This window comes from Budorcas taxicolor, chromosome 3 (genome assembly GCF_023091745.1).
Source record: "Budorcas taxicolor isolate Tak-1 chromosome 3, Takin1.1, whole genome shotgun sequence".
In the NCBI taxonomy this organism is placed as follows: Eukaryota; Metazoa; Chordata; class Mammalia; order Artiodactyla; family Bovidae; genus Budorcas; species Budorcas taxicolor.
Genome location: NC_068912.1, coordinates 10,352,313 through 10,371,152, shown reverse-complemented (window position 1 = coordinate 10,371,152; position 18,840 = coordinate 10,352,313). Strand labels below are relative to the sequence as shown.

The 18,840-nt window shown below is 40.4% G+C and overlaps 1 protein-coding gene across 1 annotated transcript; it reads right to left on the bottom strand.

Annotated features, from left to right (window-relative positions):
* Positions 1 to 17,091: 17,091 nt before the first annotated feature.
* PIGM (phosphatidylinositol glycan anchor biosynthesis class M) lies at positions 17,092 to 18,836 on the bottom strand. Its single transcript, XM_052637731.1, has one exon. It carries the CDS (start codon positions 18,780 to 18,782, stop codon positions 17,511 to 17,513), a length of 1,272 nt encoding a protein of 423 aa, XP_052493691.1. The 5' UTR covers positions 18,783 to 18,836; the 3' UTR covers positions 17,092 to 17,510.
* Positions 18,837 to 18,840: the final 4 nt, after the last annotated feature.

The following is an 18,840-nucleotide window of genomic DNA, read 5'->3' as shown; positions in this document are numbered from 1 at the left end:
TGTGTCTCCTGCATGGGCAGGTGGATTCTTTACCACTATGCCACTTCATAGAGAAACAGTATGATTCTATATATGTAAAGGTTAAAAGTAGTCCATCTAAACATTGTATTATTAAGGGTGCAAATCTAAGAGGTTAAACCATAAAGAAACAAGTAAGATTACACTAACTCAAAGTTCAGGAGTTCATATGGGAAAGAAGTAGAGAGATGCTAATGGAAACTTCCAGGTGTTGGTGAAGTTCTGTTTCTCAGGCCAGCGGTGGCTACACTGGCATTTGCTTTCTTATTATCCTTTAAATTGTACAGATACACGTGATGCACTATTCAGCGGGCTTCCCAGGAGGCTCAGCAGTAAAGAATCTGCCTGACAAGGCAGGAGACAACAGAGACACAGGTTCAACCCCTGGGTGGGAAGGATCCCCTGGAGGAGGAAATGGCAACCCGCTCCAGTATTTTCGCCTGGAAAGTTCCATGGACAGAGGAGCCTGGCGAGCTACATGGGATTGCAAAGAGTCAGACATGACTGAGCACACAGGCACATATATATAATGTTTCAAATAAAAATTAGGACAGAGACATCTCAAATAGAAAATGAAATGCATAAAGGAAAAACTAACTTTTTTAAGATTTAAAGAATGTACCAGTTAATGCAATTTTTAAAAATTAAACATGGGCAGAAATAGGAATATCATATAAAGTATATTGTAAGAAAAAACTCACCAAAAAGAGAAAGAGAGGAAGATTACAATGGATGAATCTCATTTGTGAAAAATAGATGCAAAATTCCCAATAGGTCTTTTTAAAAATAAGATATTAGACTAAGAGGTATATTATTAAGGCTTATCAGGTACTGTTAGGTATTGTTAGACTTCATAATAAAAATATGCACAGAGTTTGACACTGGAACATCTCATATTAAATTCAGAGAAAAGTCTCAGGATAATATCAGTAGATGCCAAAAAGTCATTCAATTAAATTCAACAAAAATTAATTTAAAATTAAATATTAATAAAAAGTTGAAGTGCCAGAGAGCTATAAAAGTATACATCTTTGAAGTCAAACACTAGGGGCATTCTTATTAAAATTCAGTGTAAGATAAAGACGTCTGTTATCATGACTGTTACATTATTAGGAAGTTTTAGGCAAGTAAGTAAAAAGAATAAAGACGCATACATGTTGGAAAAGAAAAGACAGTTACAATGTTTTGCATGATGATATAATTATTTGAAAAATCAAGAAAATTAACTGAAGAAAAATGATTAGTACTAATGAGAGAGTTCTTGTGTTGTGTTTAATTGCAAAATAAATACACAAAACTTAATAGCAGTGATCACAACCTCAAAGGCCTTCAGGCAGACAGAGAAAATGAATGATGCAGACTGGTGGGGATCTTCTGGGACGATAGAAGCAGCAGCTTCTCAGCACCCATACATTTTCGTCAAGAGAAAAAGTGACCACTGAGTTGCTAGATATTCCGACTTTTTAAGAAGTTTCATAAAATTATGTTTTTGTATGAAAATTTTCTGATTTTATATATAGATAACTAATTCAAAAATTACATCAACTAAAATATATCCATAGGCTAAATATGACCAGGAGCCTCCAGCGTGCAATTTTTGATCCGTATTATGCTATTTTTAACTACTCTGCAAATAGAATGGAGGGAAATGTGAAATAAGACAAAAACTGATTAATTTTGCAATAGCTCACCTTTTGAAATAAAACTAAATTTCTTCTTACATCACACCAAATAAGGCTAGAGGGTAAAGATTTAAAAAAATATGAAGCTAGACAAGTACTGGAAAAAATATATAGCTGAATATTTATATAATCTTGGGGTGGGGAAGTCTTTCTAAAAATAACAACAATATAGAAATTATAAAAGGAACAAACTGACCATACAGTTTTTAAACATTTCAGTTCTCAAAACATAAAAGGCTGGTGGCAGACTAGGAAAAATATTTAAAACACAAAAGATCAATAGCCCTTACATAGAAAGACAGATTGCACAAATCAATAACAAGCACCTTCAGAAAATATCCAGCATAGGCTGTGGAAGAGTAATTTGCAAAATAAGGAATGCCAACAGCCAATGAATATGTTATAATGTCCCATGTCACTAATCAAAGAAATACAAATAAAGCCAGTGACTCAATGCCATTTTCCCCTATCAACTTGAAAAAGATTTTTTAAACTATCTTTTAATTTTTTAATTTATTTGACTGCACCAGATCTTACATGCAGCATGTGGGATATAGTTCCCTGACCAGGGATTGAGCCCCCGGGCCACTTGCATTGGGAGTGCGGAGTCTTGGCCACTGGACTACCAGGGAAGTCCCTGACAAAGATTTTTGTTTGTTTGTTTTTGAGGTCCAGTGTTGACAAAAACATTTATCGTTGGTAGAAGGATCTTTGAATACAGCTTATAGAACAATTTGACAGTATAGGTCAGAATGCTTTAACTCAGCAAGTCCATTGCTGGAAGTTTAGCCTGAGGAAATAATATATACAAGGATTTAGTTGCAAGAATGTTATTATTGATATAATGTGTGTGTGCTTAGTTGTTTCGTTGTGTCCAACTCATTGGGATCCCACAGACTGTAGTCCGACAGGCTCCTCTGCCCATGTTGATGTAATATCAGAACCCAAAAACAAACAAACCAAAAAACAGAACAATGCAAACACTAACTGAGAAATACCTAAATGAGTACATTCATAGTGGGAACTTCTTGGCATTCAGTTGCAAGTCTGAAGAAGTCTTGAAAAATATTTATTATTATTGAAAGACATTCACAATACATTGCTGAAGATTTTTAAAATTTATTTTTAATTACATTTAAGACAAATAAAATTAAGTATATTTTTATTTTTAAATTAGTGTGACTCCAAACTACGCGGTTGTATATACAAAGATCAGAAAGAATATATCTCAAGATATCAACAGAAGTTCTTACGGTGGTCATCTCTGGATTGTGGAGATATGATTATTGTGTTCCAAATCTCCTTTTTTAATATTTTGTTTTTGTTTTTCTATAATGAACATTTTGTTTTGATAACAAGGAGGGAAGCTTTATTTTAAAATAAAAAATAAGGAAAGCTACTATGGTTTTTCCAGTGGTCATGTATGGATGTGAGAGCTGGACTGCGAAGAAGGCTGAGCACTGAAGAACTGATGCTTTTGAACTGTGGTGTTGGAGAAGACTCTTGAGAGTCCCTTGGACTGCAAGGAGATCCAACCAATCCAATCTGAAGGAGATCAGCCCTGGGATTTCTTTGGAGGGAATGATGCTAAAGCTGAAACTCCAGTACTTTGGCCACCTCATGCGAAAGTTGACTCATTGGAAAAGACTCTGATGCTGGGAGGGATCGTGGGCAGGAGATGAAGGGGATGACAGAGGATGAGATGGCTGGAGGGCATCACTGATTCGATGGAGGCGAGTCTGAGTGAACTCCGGGAGCTGGTGATGGACAGGGAGGCCTGGCGTGCTGCGATTCATGGGGTCGCAAAGAGTCGGACACGACTGAGCGACTGAACTGAACTGAACTGAACTGAACTGAGGGGTACCAGGTGGACTGATTGATTATTACAGTTGCTTGGCTGTAAGTATTAGAAGGAACTAGACAGCATTCAGATAGTTTAGTTTGCTCTGCATGTGTACATAAACATGTATACTGAATATAATCAGGCTTGCTTTCTACTCATGTTTTGCTTGGACTGCTTTTAAAATAAAGTCATTTGCTAAACGCTGGTAAAGAGAGCCACCCCAGAAATATGTGAAATGCAATAAGAGAGCTTAGGCAGGATTTAATTTAATCTGAAAAATTAAAATTTTATTGCAAATACTCCACAAAATGGATTTTCTACATGTGGTTTATTAGAGTTGCTTATAAGTACCTGGTTTAGCCACAGTAACTTAATGGACGCTATACAAATATTTACAGGCCCAGAGAGAGGTTTATTGGCAGACTTGGCCTTCCTGCCAGGCCTAACAGTGAATTCCTGCCAACCCTTCAAACACACATAAAGAAGCTAGAAAGATTTTGCCAGTGATTTAGGCAAGGAAAAGTGTGGAGCTGTGAAGGGTCTGACATTTACTAGATGAATCTGGAGTGTATTCATAAACAACATGAGTATCCAAAATAAACTGAGTGGTACATGTTAACCTGCAAACTAAAGGCCTGCACTTTAAAAGCAAAATGGCATTTCCCTAATCTCACCAACCACTCCCTGTCTCTGTTGCCCATTGCTGCCCAGCTAGACTTTCGACTGTGACAGCACCCAGGGCTCAGTCTTAGGTGCTCCCACGTGACCTCATCCCACCTCTTGTTTTAGGTCAAGTCTGTAATCTGGTGGCTCCCAGACATACATCCAGCTGCCCACATGCTTCCCCACTAGGACATCTGACCCCTCAAACTTGACATGATATCATTCAATTCCCAACTCCATCTTCCTCCCTAAATCTGCTCCTTCTCTCAGTCTTTGCAGCTCAGTGAAGGGTATTACCGGGCTTCACAGATGGAGCTAATAGTAAAGAACCTTCCTGCCAATGCAGGAGACATAAGAGACACAAGTTCGATCCCTGGGTTGGGAAGATCCCCCGGAGGAGGGCACGGCAACTCACTCCAGTATTCTTGCCTGGATAATCCCATGGATAGACGAGCCTGACGGGCTATAGTCCATAGGGTCTCAAAGAGTCAGACACGACTGAAGCAACTTAGCTCACACACATGCAAAGGGCATTACTGGCCTCTTAGCTGCTCAAGCCAAAAGCTTAAGAAACATTTGGATCAATTTCATCAGCAATTCCTGTCAATTCTCTCTCCAAAACACAAAAATACACGCTGAATATATCCCCTTCTCACCCCTTGATTCAAGCCACCATCACCTCTCAGGTAGATTACTGCAATAACCTCCAAGTTGAACTTTCTAGAATTCATTCTCCATCGCCAAATTGAATTTTTAAATGTAATTTATATGTGTTTAAATCCCTCCAGTGACTTTCTATCACACCCAGGAAGAAAAAACCCTAACTTCCCACCACTGCCCACAGCTTCGGTGAATGCCTTTACTCTACTCCCCATTCCTTGCAAATTATTCTTTAGCTACAAGAGCCTCCTTTCTATTTCTGGGATTCCAAGTTCATCCTACCCGAGGGCCATTGCACTTTTTGTTTCCTCTGGCTCAAACTTCTCCCACCCAATTCCCACCCCATTCCCATTCATTCATTTTTAAAACAGTAAGAAATTAAGAATATGCACGGACAGAAAGCAACAAAATTCTGTAAATTCAGTAAAGAAAGAAATAATAAGCACTGAGGGCACAGTGTGTCACTGGCAAACAGAAGACCTGGGTGCTTGTCTCCCATTGTTTTCAAGGTATGACACCTGCTCCAAACCAATAGTGATCCCAGCAGCCAGCAACCACCGAGGAGATGCTTTTACTCACAGCTTCCCCTTCTGTAGGACGGGTACAAACAGCTAGCTTCTCTCCTGCAATTTAAAACCTGGACACAGAGATTTAGAGCCTGGAGGTCTCGATGGAGCTGGTTCCCAGATTCTCTTGTTCAGGCCTCTCCGTGGAGTTTATGAGCTACTCGGTACTCTTCAAATAAGTCCCTTGGCTAATCTTTGTTCCCGTAATGTACAACTGAAATGAACTTTGACTAAAATAATGAAGGACTCCATCTTAATTGCCTGGACTGCTTCCTAGAACTCAGCTTCACAGAATCCTTCTTTTACAGATGACTACTGGCTAACCCAGGGCTTCCACTGTGAAGCTAGTGGTAAAGAACCTGCCTGCCAATACAGGAGACATAAGAGATGTAGGTTCAATCCCTGGATCAGGAGGATCCCCTGGAGTAGGAAATGGCAACCTGCACCAGTATTCCTGCCTGGAAAATCCCATGGATAAAGGAATCTGGCGGACTACAGTCCATGGGGTCACAAAGAGTTGGACACAATTGAGCACAGATAGATAGATGATTGGCTAACCCAGGGCATCCTTGGAACCCAAAATCAGCATTGATGTTGGCATAAGTGATAAATGAAAGTCGCTCAGTTGTTTCTAACTCTTTGCTACTGCATGGACTAAACAGTCCACGGAATTCTCCAGGCCAGAATACTGGAGTGGGTAGCCTTTCCCTTCTCCAGGGGATCTTCCCAACCCAGAGATCGAACCCAGGTCTCCTGAATTGCGGGCGGATTCTTTACCAGCTGAGCCATAAGGGAAGCCTGATGTTGGCATACTTCGGCAGTTTAATAGTCATTTTGTCCCCTCTGACTGATACATACACACATGCTCCTGAAGTCTCTCCAGGTCCTCTTTCTCCAGCATCCTTGAGGATAAACTCTGTTCTGTTTTGATGTTTGCTCACAGCTCATCTCCTCTCTGCACTGCATGTTTGTACATGTACATGAAAGGGCCTTGTGCAAACACAGCAATAAATCCAAACTCTGAGAAGGAAATCTCTCTCTTCTAGGAGGAATTTACTTCCCTTGCCTTTCCTGAGTTAATCTTCTTTCTATTTCATTTTCCCTAGTAGTTACATTTTCATCACCAAGACAGTGAGCTTCTCTTTTTGGAATTTAAGGACTTTTGATGAAGGCTACCTACTTTTTCACAAATAAATGCACACTCCCCACAAGCACACACAATCTTGCATGCAAGAAAAAGCTATTAGATTCTTGATTGAGAATCACTTCACTAGAAAGAGGACTTCTGTGACCTCCTACAACCCCATACATACACATAAACACACACACACCACTAATTCTCCCCTTTCTCTACCAATGACTCATCCATGCCTCTGCTGTCAAAGATACTGATAAATTAAATGTGGTTCCTCCCTTCTAGGGTTTATTCTGCTGGCGGAAAAGAAAAAAAAAAAAAAAACACCCAAAGCATCCTTAACAATTATAGGCAGTTAAATTTATGAGTCATCAGAAGCTTCCCCCATTAGAACACTTCCCCAGGACAAACATTTAAAAATTTCCTAGATTACAGTTCATCTCACACAAGTTACATTTTAAGTGCTTTCCTTCACGGGGAAGCACTCTTGGACTCTGACTGAGGTTAGGAAAACAGACAAGTTTTATCAGTAGCACACTTATCAAGAGTTTCTTAGGTGGGTTATTTCCTGGGTAGATTATCACAGTAATTAATCTCATCCATTTTTCATTGTCAGTTTCAGAAGGTGACATTTTTGGCCCTGTTCCCAGATTCTAGAGATGTTATCAGTTTGGAACCTGCAGCTTCCCATATACTGACTCTGCCTTCTAATTAGAGCTTAGAAAAAATTGGTGTTTTCTGGGTTGCCTTCTACAAGCTAAATCAGAGTCTGTTAGGGGTCTGCCCTGGTGGCTCAGAGTGCCACAATGCGGGAGACCTGGGTTCGATCCCTGGGTCCGGAAGATCCCCTGGAGAAGGAAATGGCAACCCACTCCAGTATTCTTGCCTGGAGAATCCCATAGACGAAGGAGTGTGGTGGGCGCCGGGAGTCCACAGGGTCGCAAAGAGTCGGACACAACTGAGCGACGAAAGACTGGATGAGTGCATTAGAGAAAGAACGGGAAAACCAGAAGCTGATCAGATGAGTCTTATTTTTTTCTTATAAAAGCCAGTGGCTCCTGATTGGCCTCAAGCCCCTAAGGTGTCTCTTCACCCAGGTAGCCTCCCCGGTAGATGCGTTTACTTTGTATGATTATTCGTTCTTGAATAGAGTCAACATGGTGTAGAGTGGGGTTTCTCAACCTCTGCTCTGCTGACGTCTGGGGCCAAAAAGCCCGTTGTCAGCACTGTCCTGTGCGCTGTGGGAGGTTTAGCCGCGTTCCTGATCTGTACCCTCTAGATGCCAGTAGCAAGTCCTAGTTGTGGCCACTAAAAATGTCCCAAGGGTGGGGAGCAAGATCTCCCCTGGCTGAGAATCACTCAACAGAGGAAGGTTGCAGACTCAGGTTTAGGTTCCAATTCTAGCTCCATCCTTTACATCCTTAAAAAGCAAACAAACAAAATAATATTTACTTGAGCTTATTTTCTTTCTTTTTAAACAAATTTACTTATTTGTCTGCACCGGGTCTTAGTTGCAGAACGCGGGGTCTTTAGAGGTGAAATGTGGGGTCTCGTTCCCTGACTAGGGATTGAACTACGGCCCCCTGCATTGTGAGCACAGAGCCTTAGCCAGTGGTCCACCAGGGAAGTCCCTGAGCCTGTTTTCAGGTCAGCAAATGCTGATCTCAAAAGCTGTTTTGAGAATGAAATGAAATGTGTGAAAAGCGTATATTATCATTATCGTTAACACTGAGCTCCCAACAGGTGTTTAGTAAGCATTTGTTCCCTCCCCATTCCAGCTTCATTTATTTAACAAATATTTATTGAGAACGTATGCTGGATGCTAAAGATACAAGCAGAGAGCAATTCCTGTCCTCCAGGAGGCAACCCACTCTGAAAGGAGATAATACTGCCGGCTTCCACATGTACATGAAACGGCATACGGACACATATTATAATAGTATAATACTACACTCGACCAAGTGCAGTAATAATGTTTGCCACATCTTACAACTCTGGTCCTATTTTTCTTTCTTTTCTTACTAATTAATATCTCTGTATAAACTCACTTTGCATGCCTCCTAGTAGACACAGGGGCCTGTGAGTTGGGTCTTAAAAAATGAGTGACTGTTCATCTGAAGAACAGGAGAAGCACATGTGGCAGAGAAAGAGAGCGAGCCAGGGCAAAGGCTTAATAGTGTGGTGATTTCAGAAAACCCTGCATCATTCAGCAGGTAGAGAGAGGCTGAGCAGAAGAAATTGGCCCAAGATGGAGGATGCCACAGAATTTAGACCTTCTCTTGCCGGTCACGCACGGAGTCCTCTAGGACGCTTTTATCGGGATGGTGAGAGGATCAGTCTGCTTTGGAAAGCATGCTCTGGCAGCAGTCGGGAGGATAAATGAGAGGCCCAGTGGAGGGCGGGAGAGATGGGATCTGCGAGGACCAGTCAGGAGCCATCGATTCCAGATGAGAGATAATGAGGACCTGAACTGTAGAATCAGCAGTGACAATGGCGAGATGCCAGCAGGCTCCAGGGACGTTAAAAGGTAGAGCTGACAGGATTCAGTGACTGATTAGATGGGAAGGCAGGCAGCAAGCGAAGAAGAAGGAATAGGAGGTGATTATAAGATTCTAGCTTAGAAAATTAGGTGGATAGACGGCATTTAGAAATGACAGGCACCCAGAAACTGCTCCCTTTCTTTTCTCAGCTGCCACCATTGACACTGGGCAAAGAAGCTCACTATCCCTGGTTCCCACTTGACAGATTCATGTACAACTTAATTCAACAAACCCAGGAGAGTATGTGGCACCCACAACAGCTCGGCGACATGTGTTACTGCTGTTTGGCTCTTCTTGGTCCCGGGAACACCCAAGGAAAATAACATCAGTAACTAAGAAATAATCACTGTCCCTGGGGAACTCAGTCTGGGTAGCTCAGACACACAAGCGGGAAGTTACTGCACAGTGCTATCTGCACTGTGTAATAGGGGCACTGAATCAGAGAACGTTTCACGAAGGTCGTTGTTGAACTGAACAGGGGCTGGTGAGAGAGACAAGGGGAGGAGTAGAACGTTTTGGCCAAAGAAATGGCAGATGAAGAGGCGTGAAGAGGTGGTGTGGTTTGGTATGACTGCAGGGTGGGTTGAGGCCCAAGAGGAAGCTGGAGTCATAGGCCAGGGCCACATCATAAAAGGTCTCGTGAGCCTAAGCTAAGGATAATCTAAAGTGTACTTAATCACTGAGTGACTTAAGCAAGGGAATTTCAAAGACAGCCCCCAATATTTACTCAGTATGGAAGGAAAACAGGTAAGTAACAAACATCTCAGAACCTATCGCTAAAAGATAAACTTGCGCAATTAATTTTTTTAAGCTTATATAAGCAAAAATTGATTCAAATTGGGCAGATCAAACTGGAAGTGGTTAAGAGCAGTCTACCTACAGGAACTAGGGGAAAGACTTTTACAGGGAAGAAGCAGAAGCAGAGCAAGGAAATTATGTGATTGGCTATAGCTCAAGGTGTTGCGTTATTTGGAAAAAACTTACTTAGCTGTCCGTAACCAGCTTTCCTTAGGTTTCGGTTTGAGAGGTTAAGGCCTTCTTAACCTTTACAGGCTTAGGTTTTAGCTTGCTCATGCAGGCTGCTAAGGTTCTAGAACCACCTTAGTTAAATGGTCTCCTTATTTAACGAGTTTAACACTAATATGCACCATGTTCTGTGCTGGCTTTGTCCAATGGGTGGATTAGTGAAGCGCTTCCAGTTACTTTATGTGTGTTTGCTCTTGCCATTGTCACACTGAATTATAATCACTTTTCCATTTGTGTCCTCTGTGAGACACTGTGAGCTCCTTGAAGCGAGGAATGTTGTCACAATCATCCTCACAACCCCAGCCTAGCTGAGTGCATGGAACAAGACCGAAGCATGGAACAAAACAAATTCAGGAAAAATTTACTAAATGAGTGAATGCTCTATTGGACAACTTTCCCCCAAACTTCTGCCTTCTAGAGTCCACATGTAAATGATAAGAGTAACACAGAGAGAGGAGTGGTAACTTCGGCTCTGGAAGATGTGGGTTCTGGTCCTATCTTATGTACTAACTCTGACCTTGGGCACATATTCTGAGCCTTAGGGTTCTCATCTGTGACAACAGATTCAAGAAAATCCTCATATCTCAAAATAACACGTGAAAGTACTTTGTAACTCTGCTCAGATTAGTTTTTTTAATATATATATTATCTTCCTTACAAATTAACATGTGATCAAAAGTCAGGAAAAACAGACCTCCAAGTTATTCTATTACAGGCCAATAAAAATACTAATGTTAATTGTATTTCTCAACTAGCATTCATGTTCTACTGGATACTGTGCATGCAATTCTGGTTCATCCTCGCACACTCCCGTGCATTATACCGTCCTTCCTGGTGTTCTTTAAGCCTGCCAAGCTCTCTCCTGTCTCAGTGGCCTCCACTCAGCAAGGTACACTCTTCAGAGAGCTTCACGAGTGCTAGGGCTTTGCTCCCTTCAGGTCTCTGCTAAAATGCCACCTCAAGATGCCGTCTGCAACCACTTTATCTAAAATAGCACCCCTACTTCTTACTGCCGTCACTCTTTACTTTCTTAGCTTGCTTAATTTTCCTTCGTGACAGTCGCCACAGTCGTGTATTTGCTTACTCTTTGCTTCCCATGAAACTGTAAGCTCTGTGAAGACATTCTTTGCCTCACTCACTCAGAGACGCATCTACATTGCTTAGAACAATGTCTGGCACATAAAAGATACTTGGGGCCTTTGTTATGTGAACAGCAGTTGGTAAATAAGTGAAGTTTCTCACTGTAATCACCTGTGACCATACGGAATTAAGAAGGACTTGCAAAATACAGAATTAGAATCAGAACACTTACTCTTTTCACTAACAAGCCGTTTGGTCTTGGAAAGTCACATGCTTCTTAGCCTCTATTTTCTTATCTGTAAAATGGAAATAAAAGAATACTTTCTACTGCCTCATTTTAAGAATCACCAAATTGTTGTGAAACTTAATGAGGTCTCCTATAGAATTTATTATATTAATGTCTGTCTTTACTGTTAACTCTTCAATAGTATGGACCCTGTCTTACTCATCTATTATTAGACTTGGCATATGCCTGGATCTATAATCACCAAAAGGATGGAGAGCAAAGGTTAAAAACTCCCTTTGTGAAATCACTGAGCTTCAAATATTCACACTACAAATTATCTTTAAATAGTCTCTATGTCATTTCATCTTATATAGCAGACATAACAATTAGCAAAGTGTCTGAGCAGCTAGAAATATTCCCATTTTGTCTGGTTTTTGTTCAGGGTAATGAATATGAATGCTTGTTTTGACTAAATGAATGGTTCTCCTGGATCAGCACTGAATAAATGCTTGCGCTATTATTCTGATGGTTCTCAGCTAGACAGAGGACATGTACTTCCATCAACATAACGCCAACCCTTGAATGACCCCTCAACGCAATGGAGAAAAGAAGTGCTGTGTAACTTAGGGGCTAGACCCAAATCGCCAATGTGTAGTGTCAGCCAAGGTATGACACGAATGCACAAATACAAAACTGTCAGGTCAGAACCAGAAATCTGAAAAACCTGTGCATACATTCTCACACATAACTACTATCTTCTCAGAGAACCAGATCATAATTAGAAGGAATATAGCTTATATTAACAGATAGACTCATTGGAAAAGACTCTGATGCTGGGAGGGATTGGAGGCAGGAGGAGAAGGGGACGACAGAGGATGAGATGGCTGGATGGCATCACTGACTCGATGGACGTGAGTCTGAGTGAACTCCGGGAGTTGGTGATGGACAGGGAGGCCTGGCATGCTGCGATTCATGGGGTCACAAAGAGTCGGAAACAACTGAGTGACTGAACTGAACTGAACTGAAAACAATTATTTAATACAAATCCAGGTTCTTTTCCTATATTCTAGTAAATTGGGAGAAAAAGACAAGTCTAGATTCTAAAAAGAGTTCCTTCTTTAAAGGCTTGTAAACAGATGTGAAACCTGGGGAGGTGATGGGGAACAGCTTGTCCTAGGCGGGCATAAGCACTTTGGGTATATTAACTCATTTAATTCTTACAAACAATTCTATGAAGATTATATTATCATCCACAATTCACAGATGGAAAACTAATTTATCTAGATAGAAGAAATCTGTCCAAAGTTACACACTGGGATTTAAACCTAAACTATATAAATCTGTGTTTTCTTTTGTTATACTTTTAGTATAGGACATGAGTTTTAACCATATGAATGCACCCTGCAGAAGGTAAATTGTAGAGCAAGAGGAATTTAACAATAATTTGGAAATCACTGATTTATAAATAGAAGGCTAACATGTGGCTCAGCAAATCAACTTCTTAGACCAGGCTATGGAGGGAAAGGACATTACAAAGTCAGCAGTAACAAAGAAATTATACAATTTGGTGAGAGGGTTTGGACGTGGGAAGGGGTTATTAAATGTCTGGAATTACTAAAGTTGGGGAATGACATAAACTTTTGCCCAACTGCAAGAGAACTGCCCCTCAAGCAAATACATAAAAAAGTAAGGACAAATTGATTGGCAAGGCAATTGTTAAGAGTAGTGCTGAGTTTCATTTATTTTGCCAGAATCTCCACCTGTTGCATCTAGACACTTCGGAAAATCCCAAAGCCTAATATAGTGGAAAGGTTATGACATGTAGTCTGGCAAAATGTGCTTCAAATTCTAGCCCTGTAATTTATTTCTAAGCCATTTAATCTTTGAGCTTCTTCATTCATCTATAAGATGGAAGTACAAATATCAATTCTAAAGTGTTGCTGTGAAAATTAAATGAAACCACATATGTCAGCATAGGTACCCCGAATCATTTAGCCATGAAAAGCCAGAACTTATCATCAAGATATAAAATCAGTTAATCACTTGTTGGAAGAGAGAAGTAGATATCAAGAATCTACACACGGGGAATTCCTGGCGGCCTAGTGGTTGGGATTCTGGCTTTCACTGTCGTGATCCAGGGGCAATCTCTGATCAGGGAACTGAGATCCCTCAAGGCTCATGGCCCAGCCAAAAAAATCTAAACCTGTAATCTTTTATTTGGAAAACTTATTAGGGATGATTACTGCCCTGCATTTTCTTAGGAGGAAGACAGAAAGATTTGCACAAAAGAATTGTTCAGTCGACTTTGATAGAAGGTAAATCCCTTAGTTCTCACTTTGCTTTCAAGAACAGGGAAAGATCCAAACTCCCTAATTATGGATTATTTATCATCTCTTTCAGGGAATCTTTGAGATCCAAGAATGTCTATTCTTTAAAATTAAACACAAAATAATTGGAGAAACTTGAAAATGGACAGGATGCAAAATTATATTAGATAACAATATAATAGTTTTACAGGAAGAGTATTTTTACACAATGCATGCTGATGTACTTAGTGGTAAAGTTCAATGATGTTTTCAACTTTGTGTGGTTCAGGAAAAAATTGTATGTAAATAAAGCAAGCATGGCAAAATGTCAGTTGTTGAACTTAAATATGGTAGGCATATGGATAATGTTTAAAACTGCTCATGGTAAAGTACTGGGTATGAGGAGGGGGGAAACAAACAAGAAATTGCTTTTAAGGCCTGTCCCACATGAAGGTTTCCATCTTTTCCATTTCTACTCATTGCACAGATGGTTGAGGTAAGGGTGGTACAACAGAAAATAGCTGGAGAAGTAATATATTCAGTAATATATTCAACAAGTGAATTAACTAAAAGACAAGTACTGCAAAGCTTTTGAAACCATGTTATGTCACTCAGAGTCATTCAGCAAGGTGATGAGAAGTCAGTAACTGAAGAATATGGTTTTAAGAAAGAGGTCCTTTCAAATGGACCTAATTCAGGGACTTTATCTAGGGATATTTAGGGACCACATTTTGAAGACATTAAGGCAAACACAGAAGAAAATAAGTCATGCAGTCCCTCTGTTTAGAACACACACCATCTTGAGAAGCATCCTTCACATGTTAATAATTAATGTTTATCTATAAATGGGTATATTGATCTTAAAGGGTGGCATAAGAACAAAAAGTATTATATAGGAAAAAATCCAAAGTGCTATTCAATTTTAAAGTGTTATCATAGGATTCACAATGAAACCAAAGGACTTCACATGAAAAGAAGACAAGAAATTTTACAAAACCAAAAAACAAAAACAAATGAAAAAAATTTAAAAGCCCAAGAGATCAAATAAGATCTTTTCTTGAGTTAATTTACTAAATGACTTGTAGCATAAAAGAACACTTTCAGCATCTTCTAAGAAATGCCTGTAGTTCTTTGGTAGAGAATTTCTTATAAGGCAGGATTTGCTGATGAAATTCCCTCCAACATCCCAACAGAACCCCACTGATTTCTAAGAATGTTAAGGTAATTTAAAATGTGGAAAATGTTTACTCTTATGATGCATTTATAATGTGAACATTCATATGTAGAGTATTATTTAGCAATTTCAATGTAAATATGAAGAGTAAGGCACAACAAAGAATGTTAAAGTAAAAAAGAAATGAATAAGTAAATACACTTGTGACTATTAAACATACCAAAAAACCAATTATATTGAGATGTTGGAAATCTATTTCTGATTCCCTTTCCCTCCCAGTTCTACCAGGAAAAAAAATTTTTTTTAATTATTATTATAAAAGAATGAAGAAAAAAAAAGTAAGACTGCTATGGCTGGAAGGCCACTATTGAACAGTCATATACAAACGTTAATGTTGCATATGAGACTGTTAAAAGAAAGGTCTCTGTCCTCAACAATTAATTCTCTCCACTACTTTCATCCAAACAGCAGCCCATGCAAAGTCACCCATTCTCCCCTTCTTCTTCTTTTTAATATTTATTTGGCTCCATTCTGCCAGGTCTTAGTTTCAGCACATGGGACCTTTAGTTGTGGCATGTGGGATCTAGCTCCCTGGCCAGGGATTGAACTCAGGCCCCCTGCATCTGAAGCACAGAGTCTTATCCACTGAACCACCAGAGAAGTACTCTTTCTTTTTCATGGTGGGTTGTAAAAGGTACCCATTGAAGAAGTGCTGCCAGTAATAGCATTCTTAATTATGACCTGTCTACAGACATCTTATTTTCAGACATTTTTAGGCTTGAACTGACATGAAATATACTACTTCCTCTGCAGTTTTTTGGTTTTAGTGAAAGAACAATGTTGTCACATTACTCATCTTTTACTATCAAAATCATAAAACCAAAGTCACTCATTGCTAATACATTTAGAGTGTTAGGGAGTCCCCAGTCTAGATGGGTTGGTTTTTTTTTAGCTTGCTTGTTTGAAACTCACAAAGCATTTTTTTCCTAGAAAATTAAGAGTAATAAGGAAAGTGAATCTGGCTAAAGCCCATTTTCACAATCTCTCCATCAATTTCCTGGTCTAAAAGACTAATGGCTATTAGAATGCTTCTTATACTTTTTAGGAGCCTCCTATGCAGGTCTTCATTTCTATCATAAAATTTTCATAAGTGAGGTATTTTTAAGCTGGTAAATGCCTATTAATGATTTTTTTATCACCTAAAATCTCTAATCATTTTGACAACACTGATAATACTTGATTAACTTATATTCTGTATCAAAAGTCTTTTCTAGTGATTAGAAAATTAAAAACAGAGACAAAAGAGAGTTCTAAAATGTCATAACAGTATGTGACCTCAAACATCAAAAGCAAGATGCTATTTTAAAATGTTGAGAAGTTTAAAGATGAATGAATTTATCGTTTTTAAAAATATATATTTATTTATATTTATTTGGCTGCACTGGGTCTTATTTGCAGCATGCGAGATCTTCATTCTTTTGTTGTGGCACATGGGCTTAATTGCTCTGTGGCATGTGGGATCTCAGTTCCTTAACCAGGGATCAAACCCAAGTCCCCTGCATTGCAAAGTGGATTCTTTACCACTGGACTACCAGGGAAGTCCCAAGACGGATGAATTTAAATTTAATCCTTTTTGTATAAAACCAAACAGTAAATTAATACCACTAGAATTAAGTGCTGAAAAACTAAGTTATAAAACAAATACATGAAACATAACTATAATTTAAATTCTTTGGATTCTTTATCTTCTAAGCCCCCACTTTTAATACAGAATTAACTTTCCCAACTTCAGTAGTATTACTTAAGACTTTATATCTAAAAGCTATACTTTAGGAACACTTTGAGTTTTCAGTTACCAGGAAAGCCTTAGAACAAAAAAGTGGGAGATAAAAGACAGTTTCAGAGAGTACCACAGTATAACTGTAACAAATACTGGCTTAGATTTCATATCTTGACTGTGTTTCTCTATCCTTTCTACAAAAACCTTTTAGTATCTGATTATTTCATTAGCCCTTCCATTTTCAAACAAGAGGACTGCAAGGAGATCCAACCAGTCCATTCTAAAGGAGATCAGTCCTGGGTGTTCTTTAGAAGGACTGATGCTAAAGCTGAAACTCCAATACTTTGGCCACCTCATGCGAAGAGCTGACTCATTGGAAAAGACCCTGATGCTGGGAGGGGTTGGGGGCAGGAGGAGAAGGGGATGACAGAGGATGAGATGGCTGGATGACATCACAGACTCAATGGACATGAGTTTGGGTGAATTTTGGTGATGTACAGGGAAGACTGGTGTGCTGCATTTCATGGGGTCGCAAAGAGTCGGACACGACTGAGCGACTGAACTGAACTGAACTGAACCTTTACTTCCCATCATGTCCCGGATGAATGAGTCCTGAGATTTCCCAAAGGGTGAAACTCAATTACTGAGCCCTCTATAAGTAAGCAAACATTCATTAAAATTTGTTGGAATAGTTTTATGCTCAAACTGAACTTTCACTAGAGTGCTTAGGATGTTCAAAAAAATTTCTCCAAAGCTCTCTCTGATCCATTCAGAACAATCAGAAGCCAAGTCGCAGAAGGATTGGAGCTTATCAGTCATATTTGGTTCTGTCTGTCAGGGGTTCCTCCTTGTAATGGGAAATGATTTGAATGAGGATGGAACAGTTGATAAGGAGGAAGAACAAACCGGCTAACCAGATAAACAGAAAGGTGTTCTTTCCTTGAAACTCAAGAACATAAGCAGGAGCCAGCCATAAGGCCTGCCCGATGAACCATAACATCAGGAGAACCATAGCTCTTCTCCAAGGTATTCTCACTAGTGGCATCACAAGAGGCAGGAGGCAGAGGTACCAAAGAAAGTACTGGGAGGTGCAGACTTTGTTAAATGTCACAAAAATTGACGTATGAAGAAAACAGCAAAAGACAAGGTCTCTGTAATAGGCGAAAGACACTGCTGAAAGTAAGATGAACTGCGGCAGGAATGCGGCAATTCCCAAGGAAAAACTCCACTTGCTCTCTGCGGTCAAATACAGCATGTAGAAGTACGGAGAGAAGTTGTGTCGGATATCCCGCCTGGTCAGGTGATAAAGGTAGGCGTGCTCCAAAAACTCCCAACCATATCTGTAATAAAAACCGAAGCTCAGGGCAAAAAACGTGAGTCCAGCAACTGCTACGAAGAGCAGCACAGCCCGATGACACAACCTTTTCAGGAATTCGTACAAACGAGCCTGGAAAGAATATCGGGATTGACGGAGACCTTCGTCACTGTCGCGTTCCGGAAGCAAGTGGAGGGCAATGGGAAGGATATAGGTCACCGGATACATCTTCAGGTGCACTGCGAAACCATAGGATACAGCGGCACACGCGACGAGTCTTTTTTCTATTAGGTACAGGGTCGTAAGCACCAGGGAGGCGACAATCGAGTCCGCATTGCCTCGGCTGGACACCGCCATAGGTAGGGGATTAAGAAGCCAAAAGACACAGTACCCGCAAGCCTGGCGGCGACCCAGCCCCTTAAGAAGCAGTAGCCGGTATAGGAGGAAGGCGGTGAGGAGGTCGAAGCTGATGAAGAGAAACTTTCCAAACAGTTCATTGAGATAGATGTTGGGAGTGAGTAGCCACCCCAACAGGGGAGTGTATCGGTACGTCGCCCTGAGGTAGGGGGAGCGCCCTTCCGTGACGAAACGCGCGGCGTCCGTGAAAACCTGGTAGTCGATGTCTGTATACCTCACTAGCAGGGCCCGGTCCTGGAAGACCCCATAGAAAATCAGGGCCACTCGGGCAAGGAAGGCCACAACAAATACCCCAGCGGGGGGAACCCGCAGATTCAGGAACTTCTCTCCCCAGTGTGTGGTCGGGCTCATGATCTGACGGCACCACAGCAGCTCAGTTGCCAGCACTCAAACTGCCCCGGAATGTTTA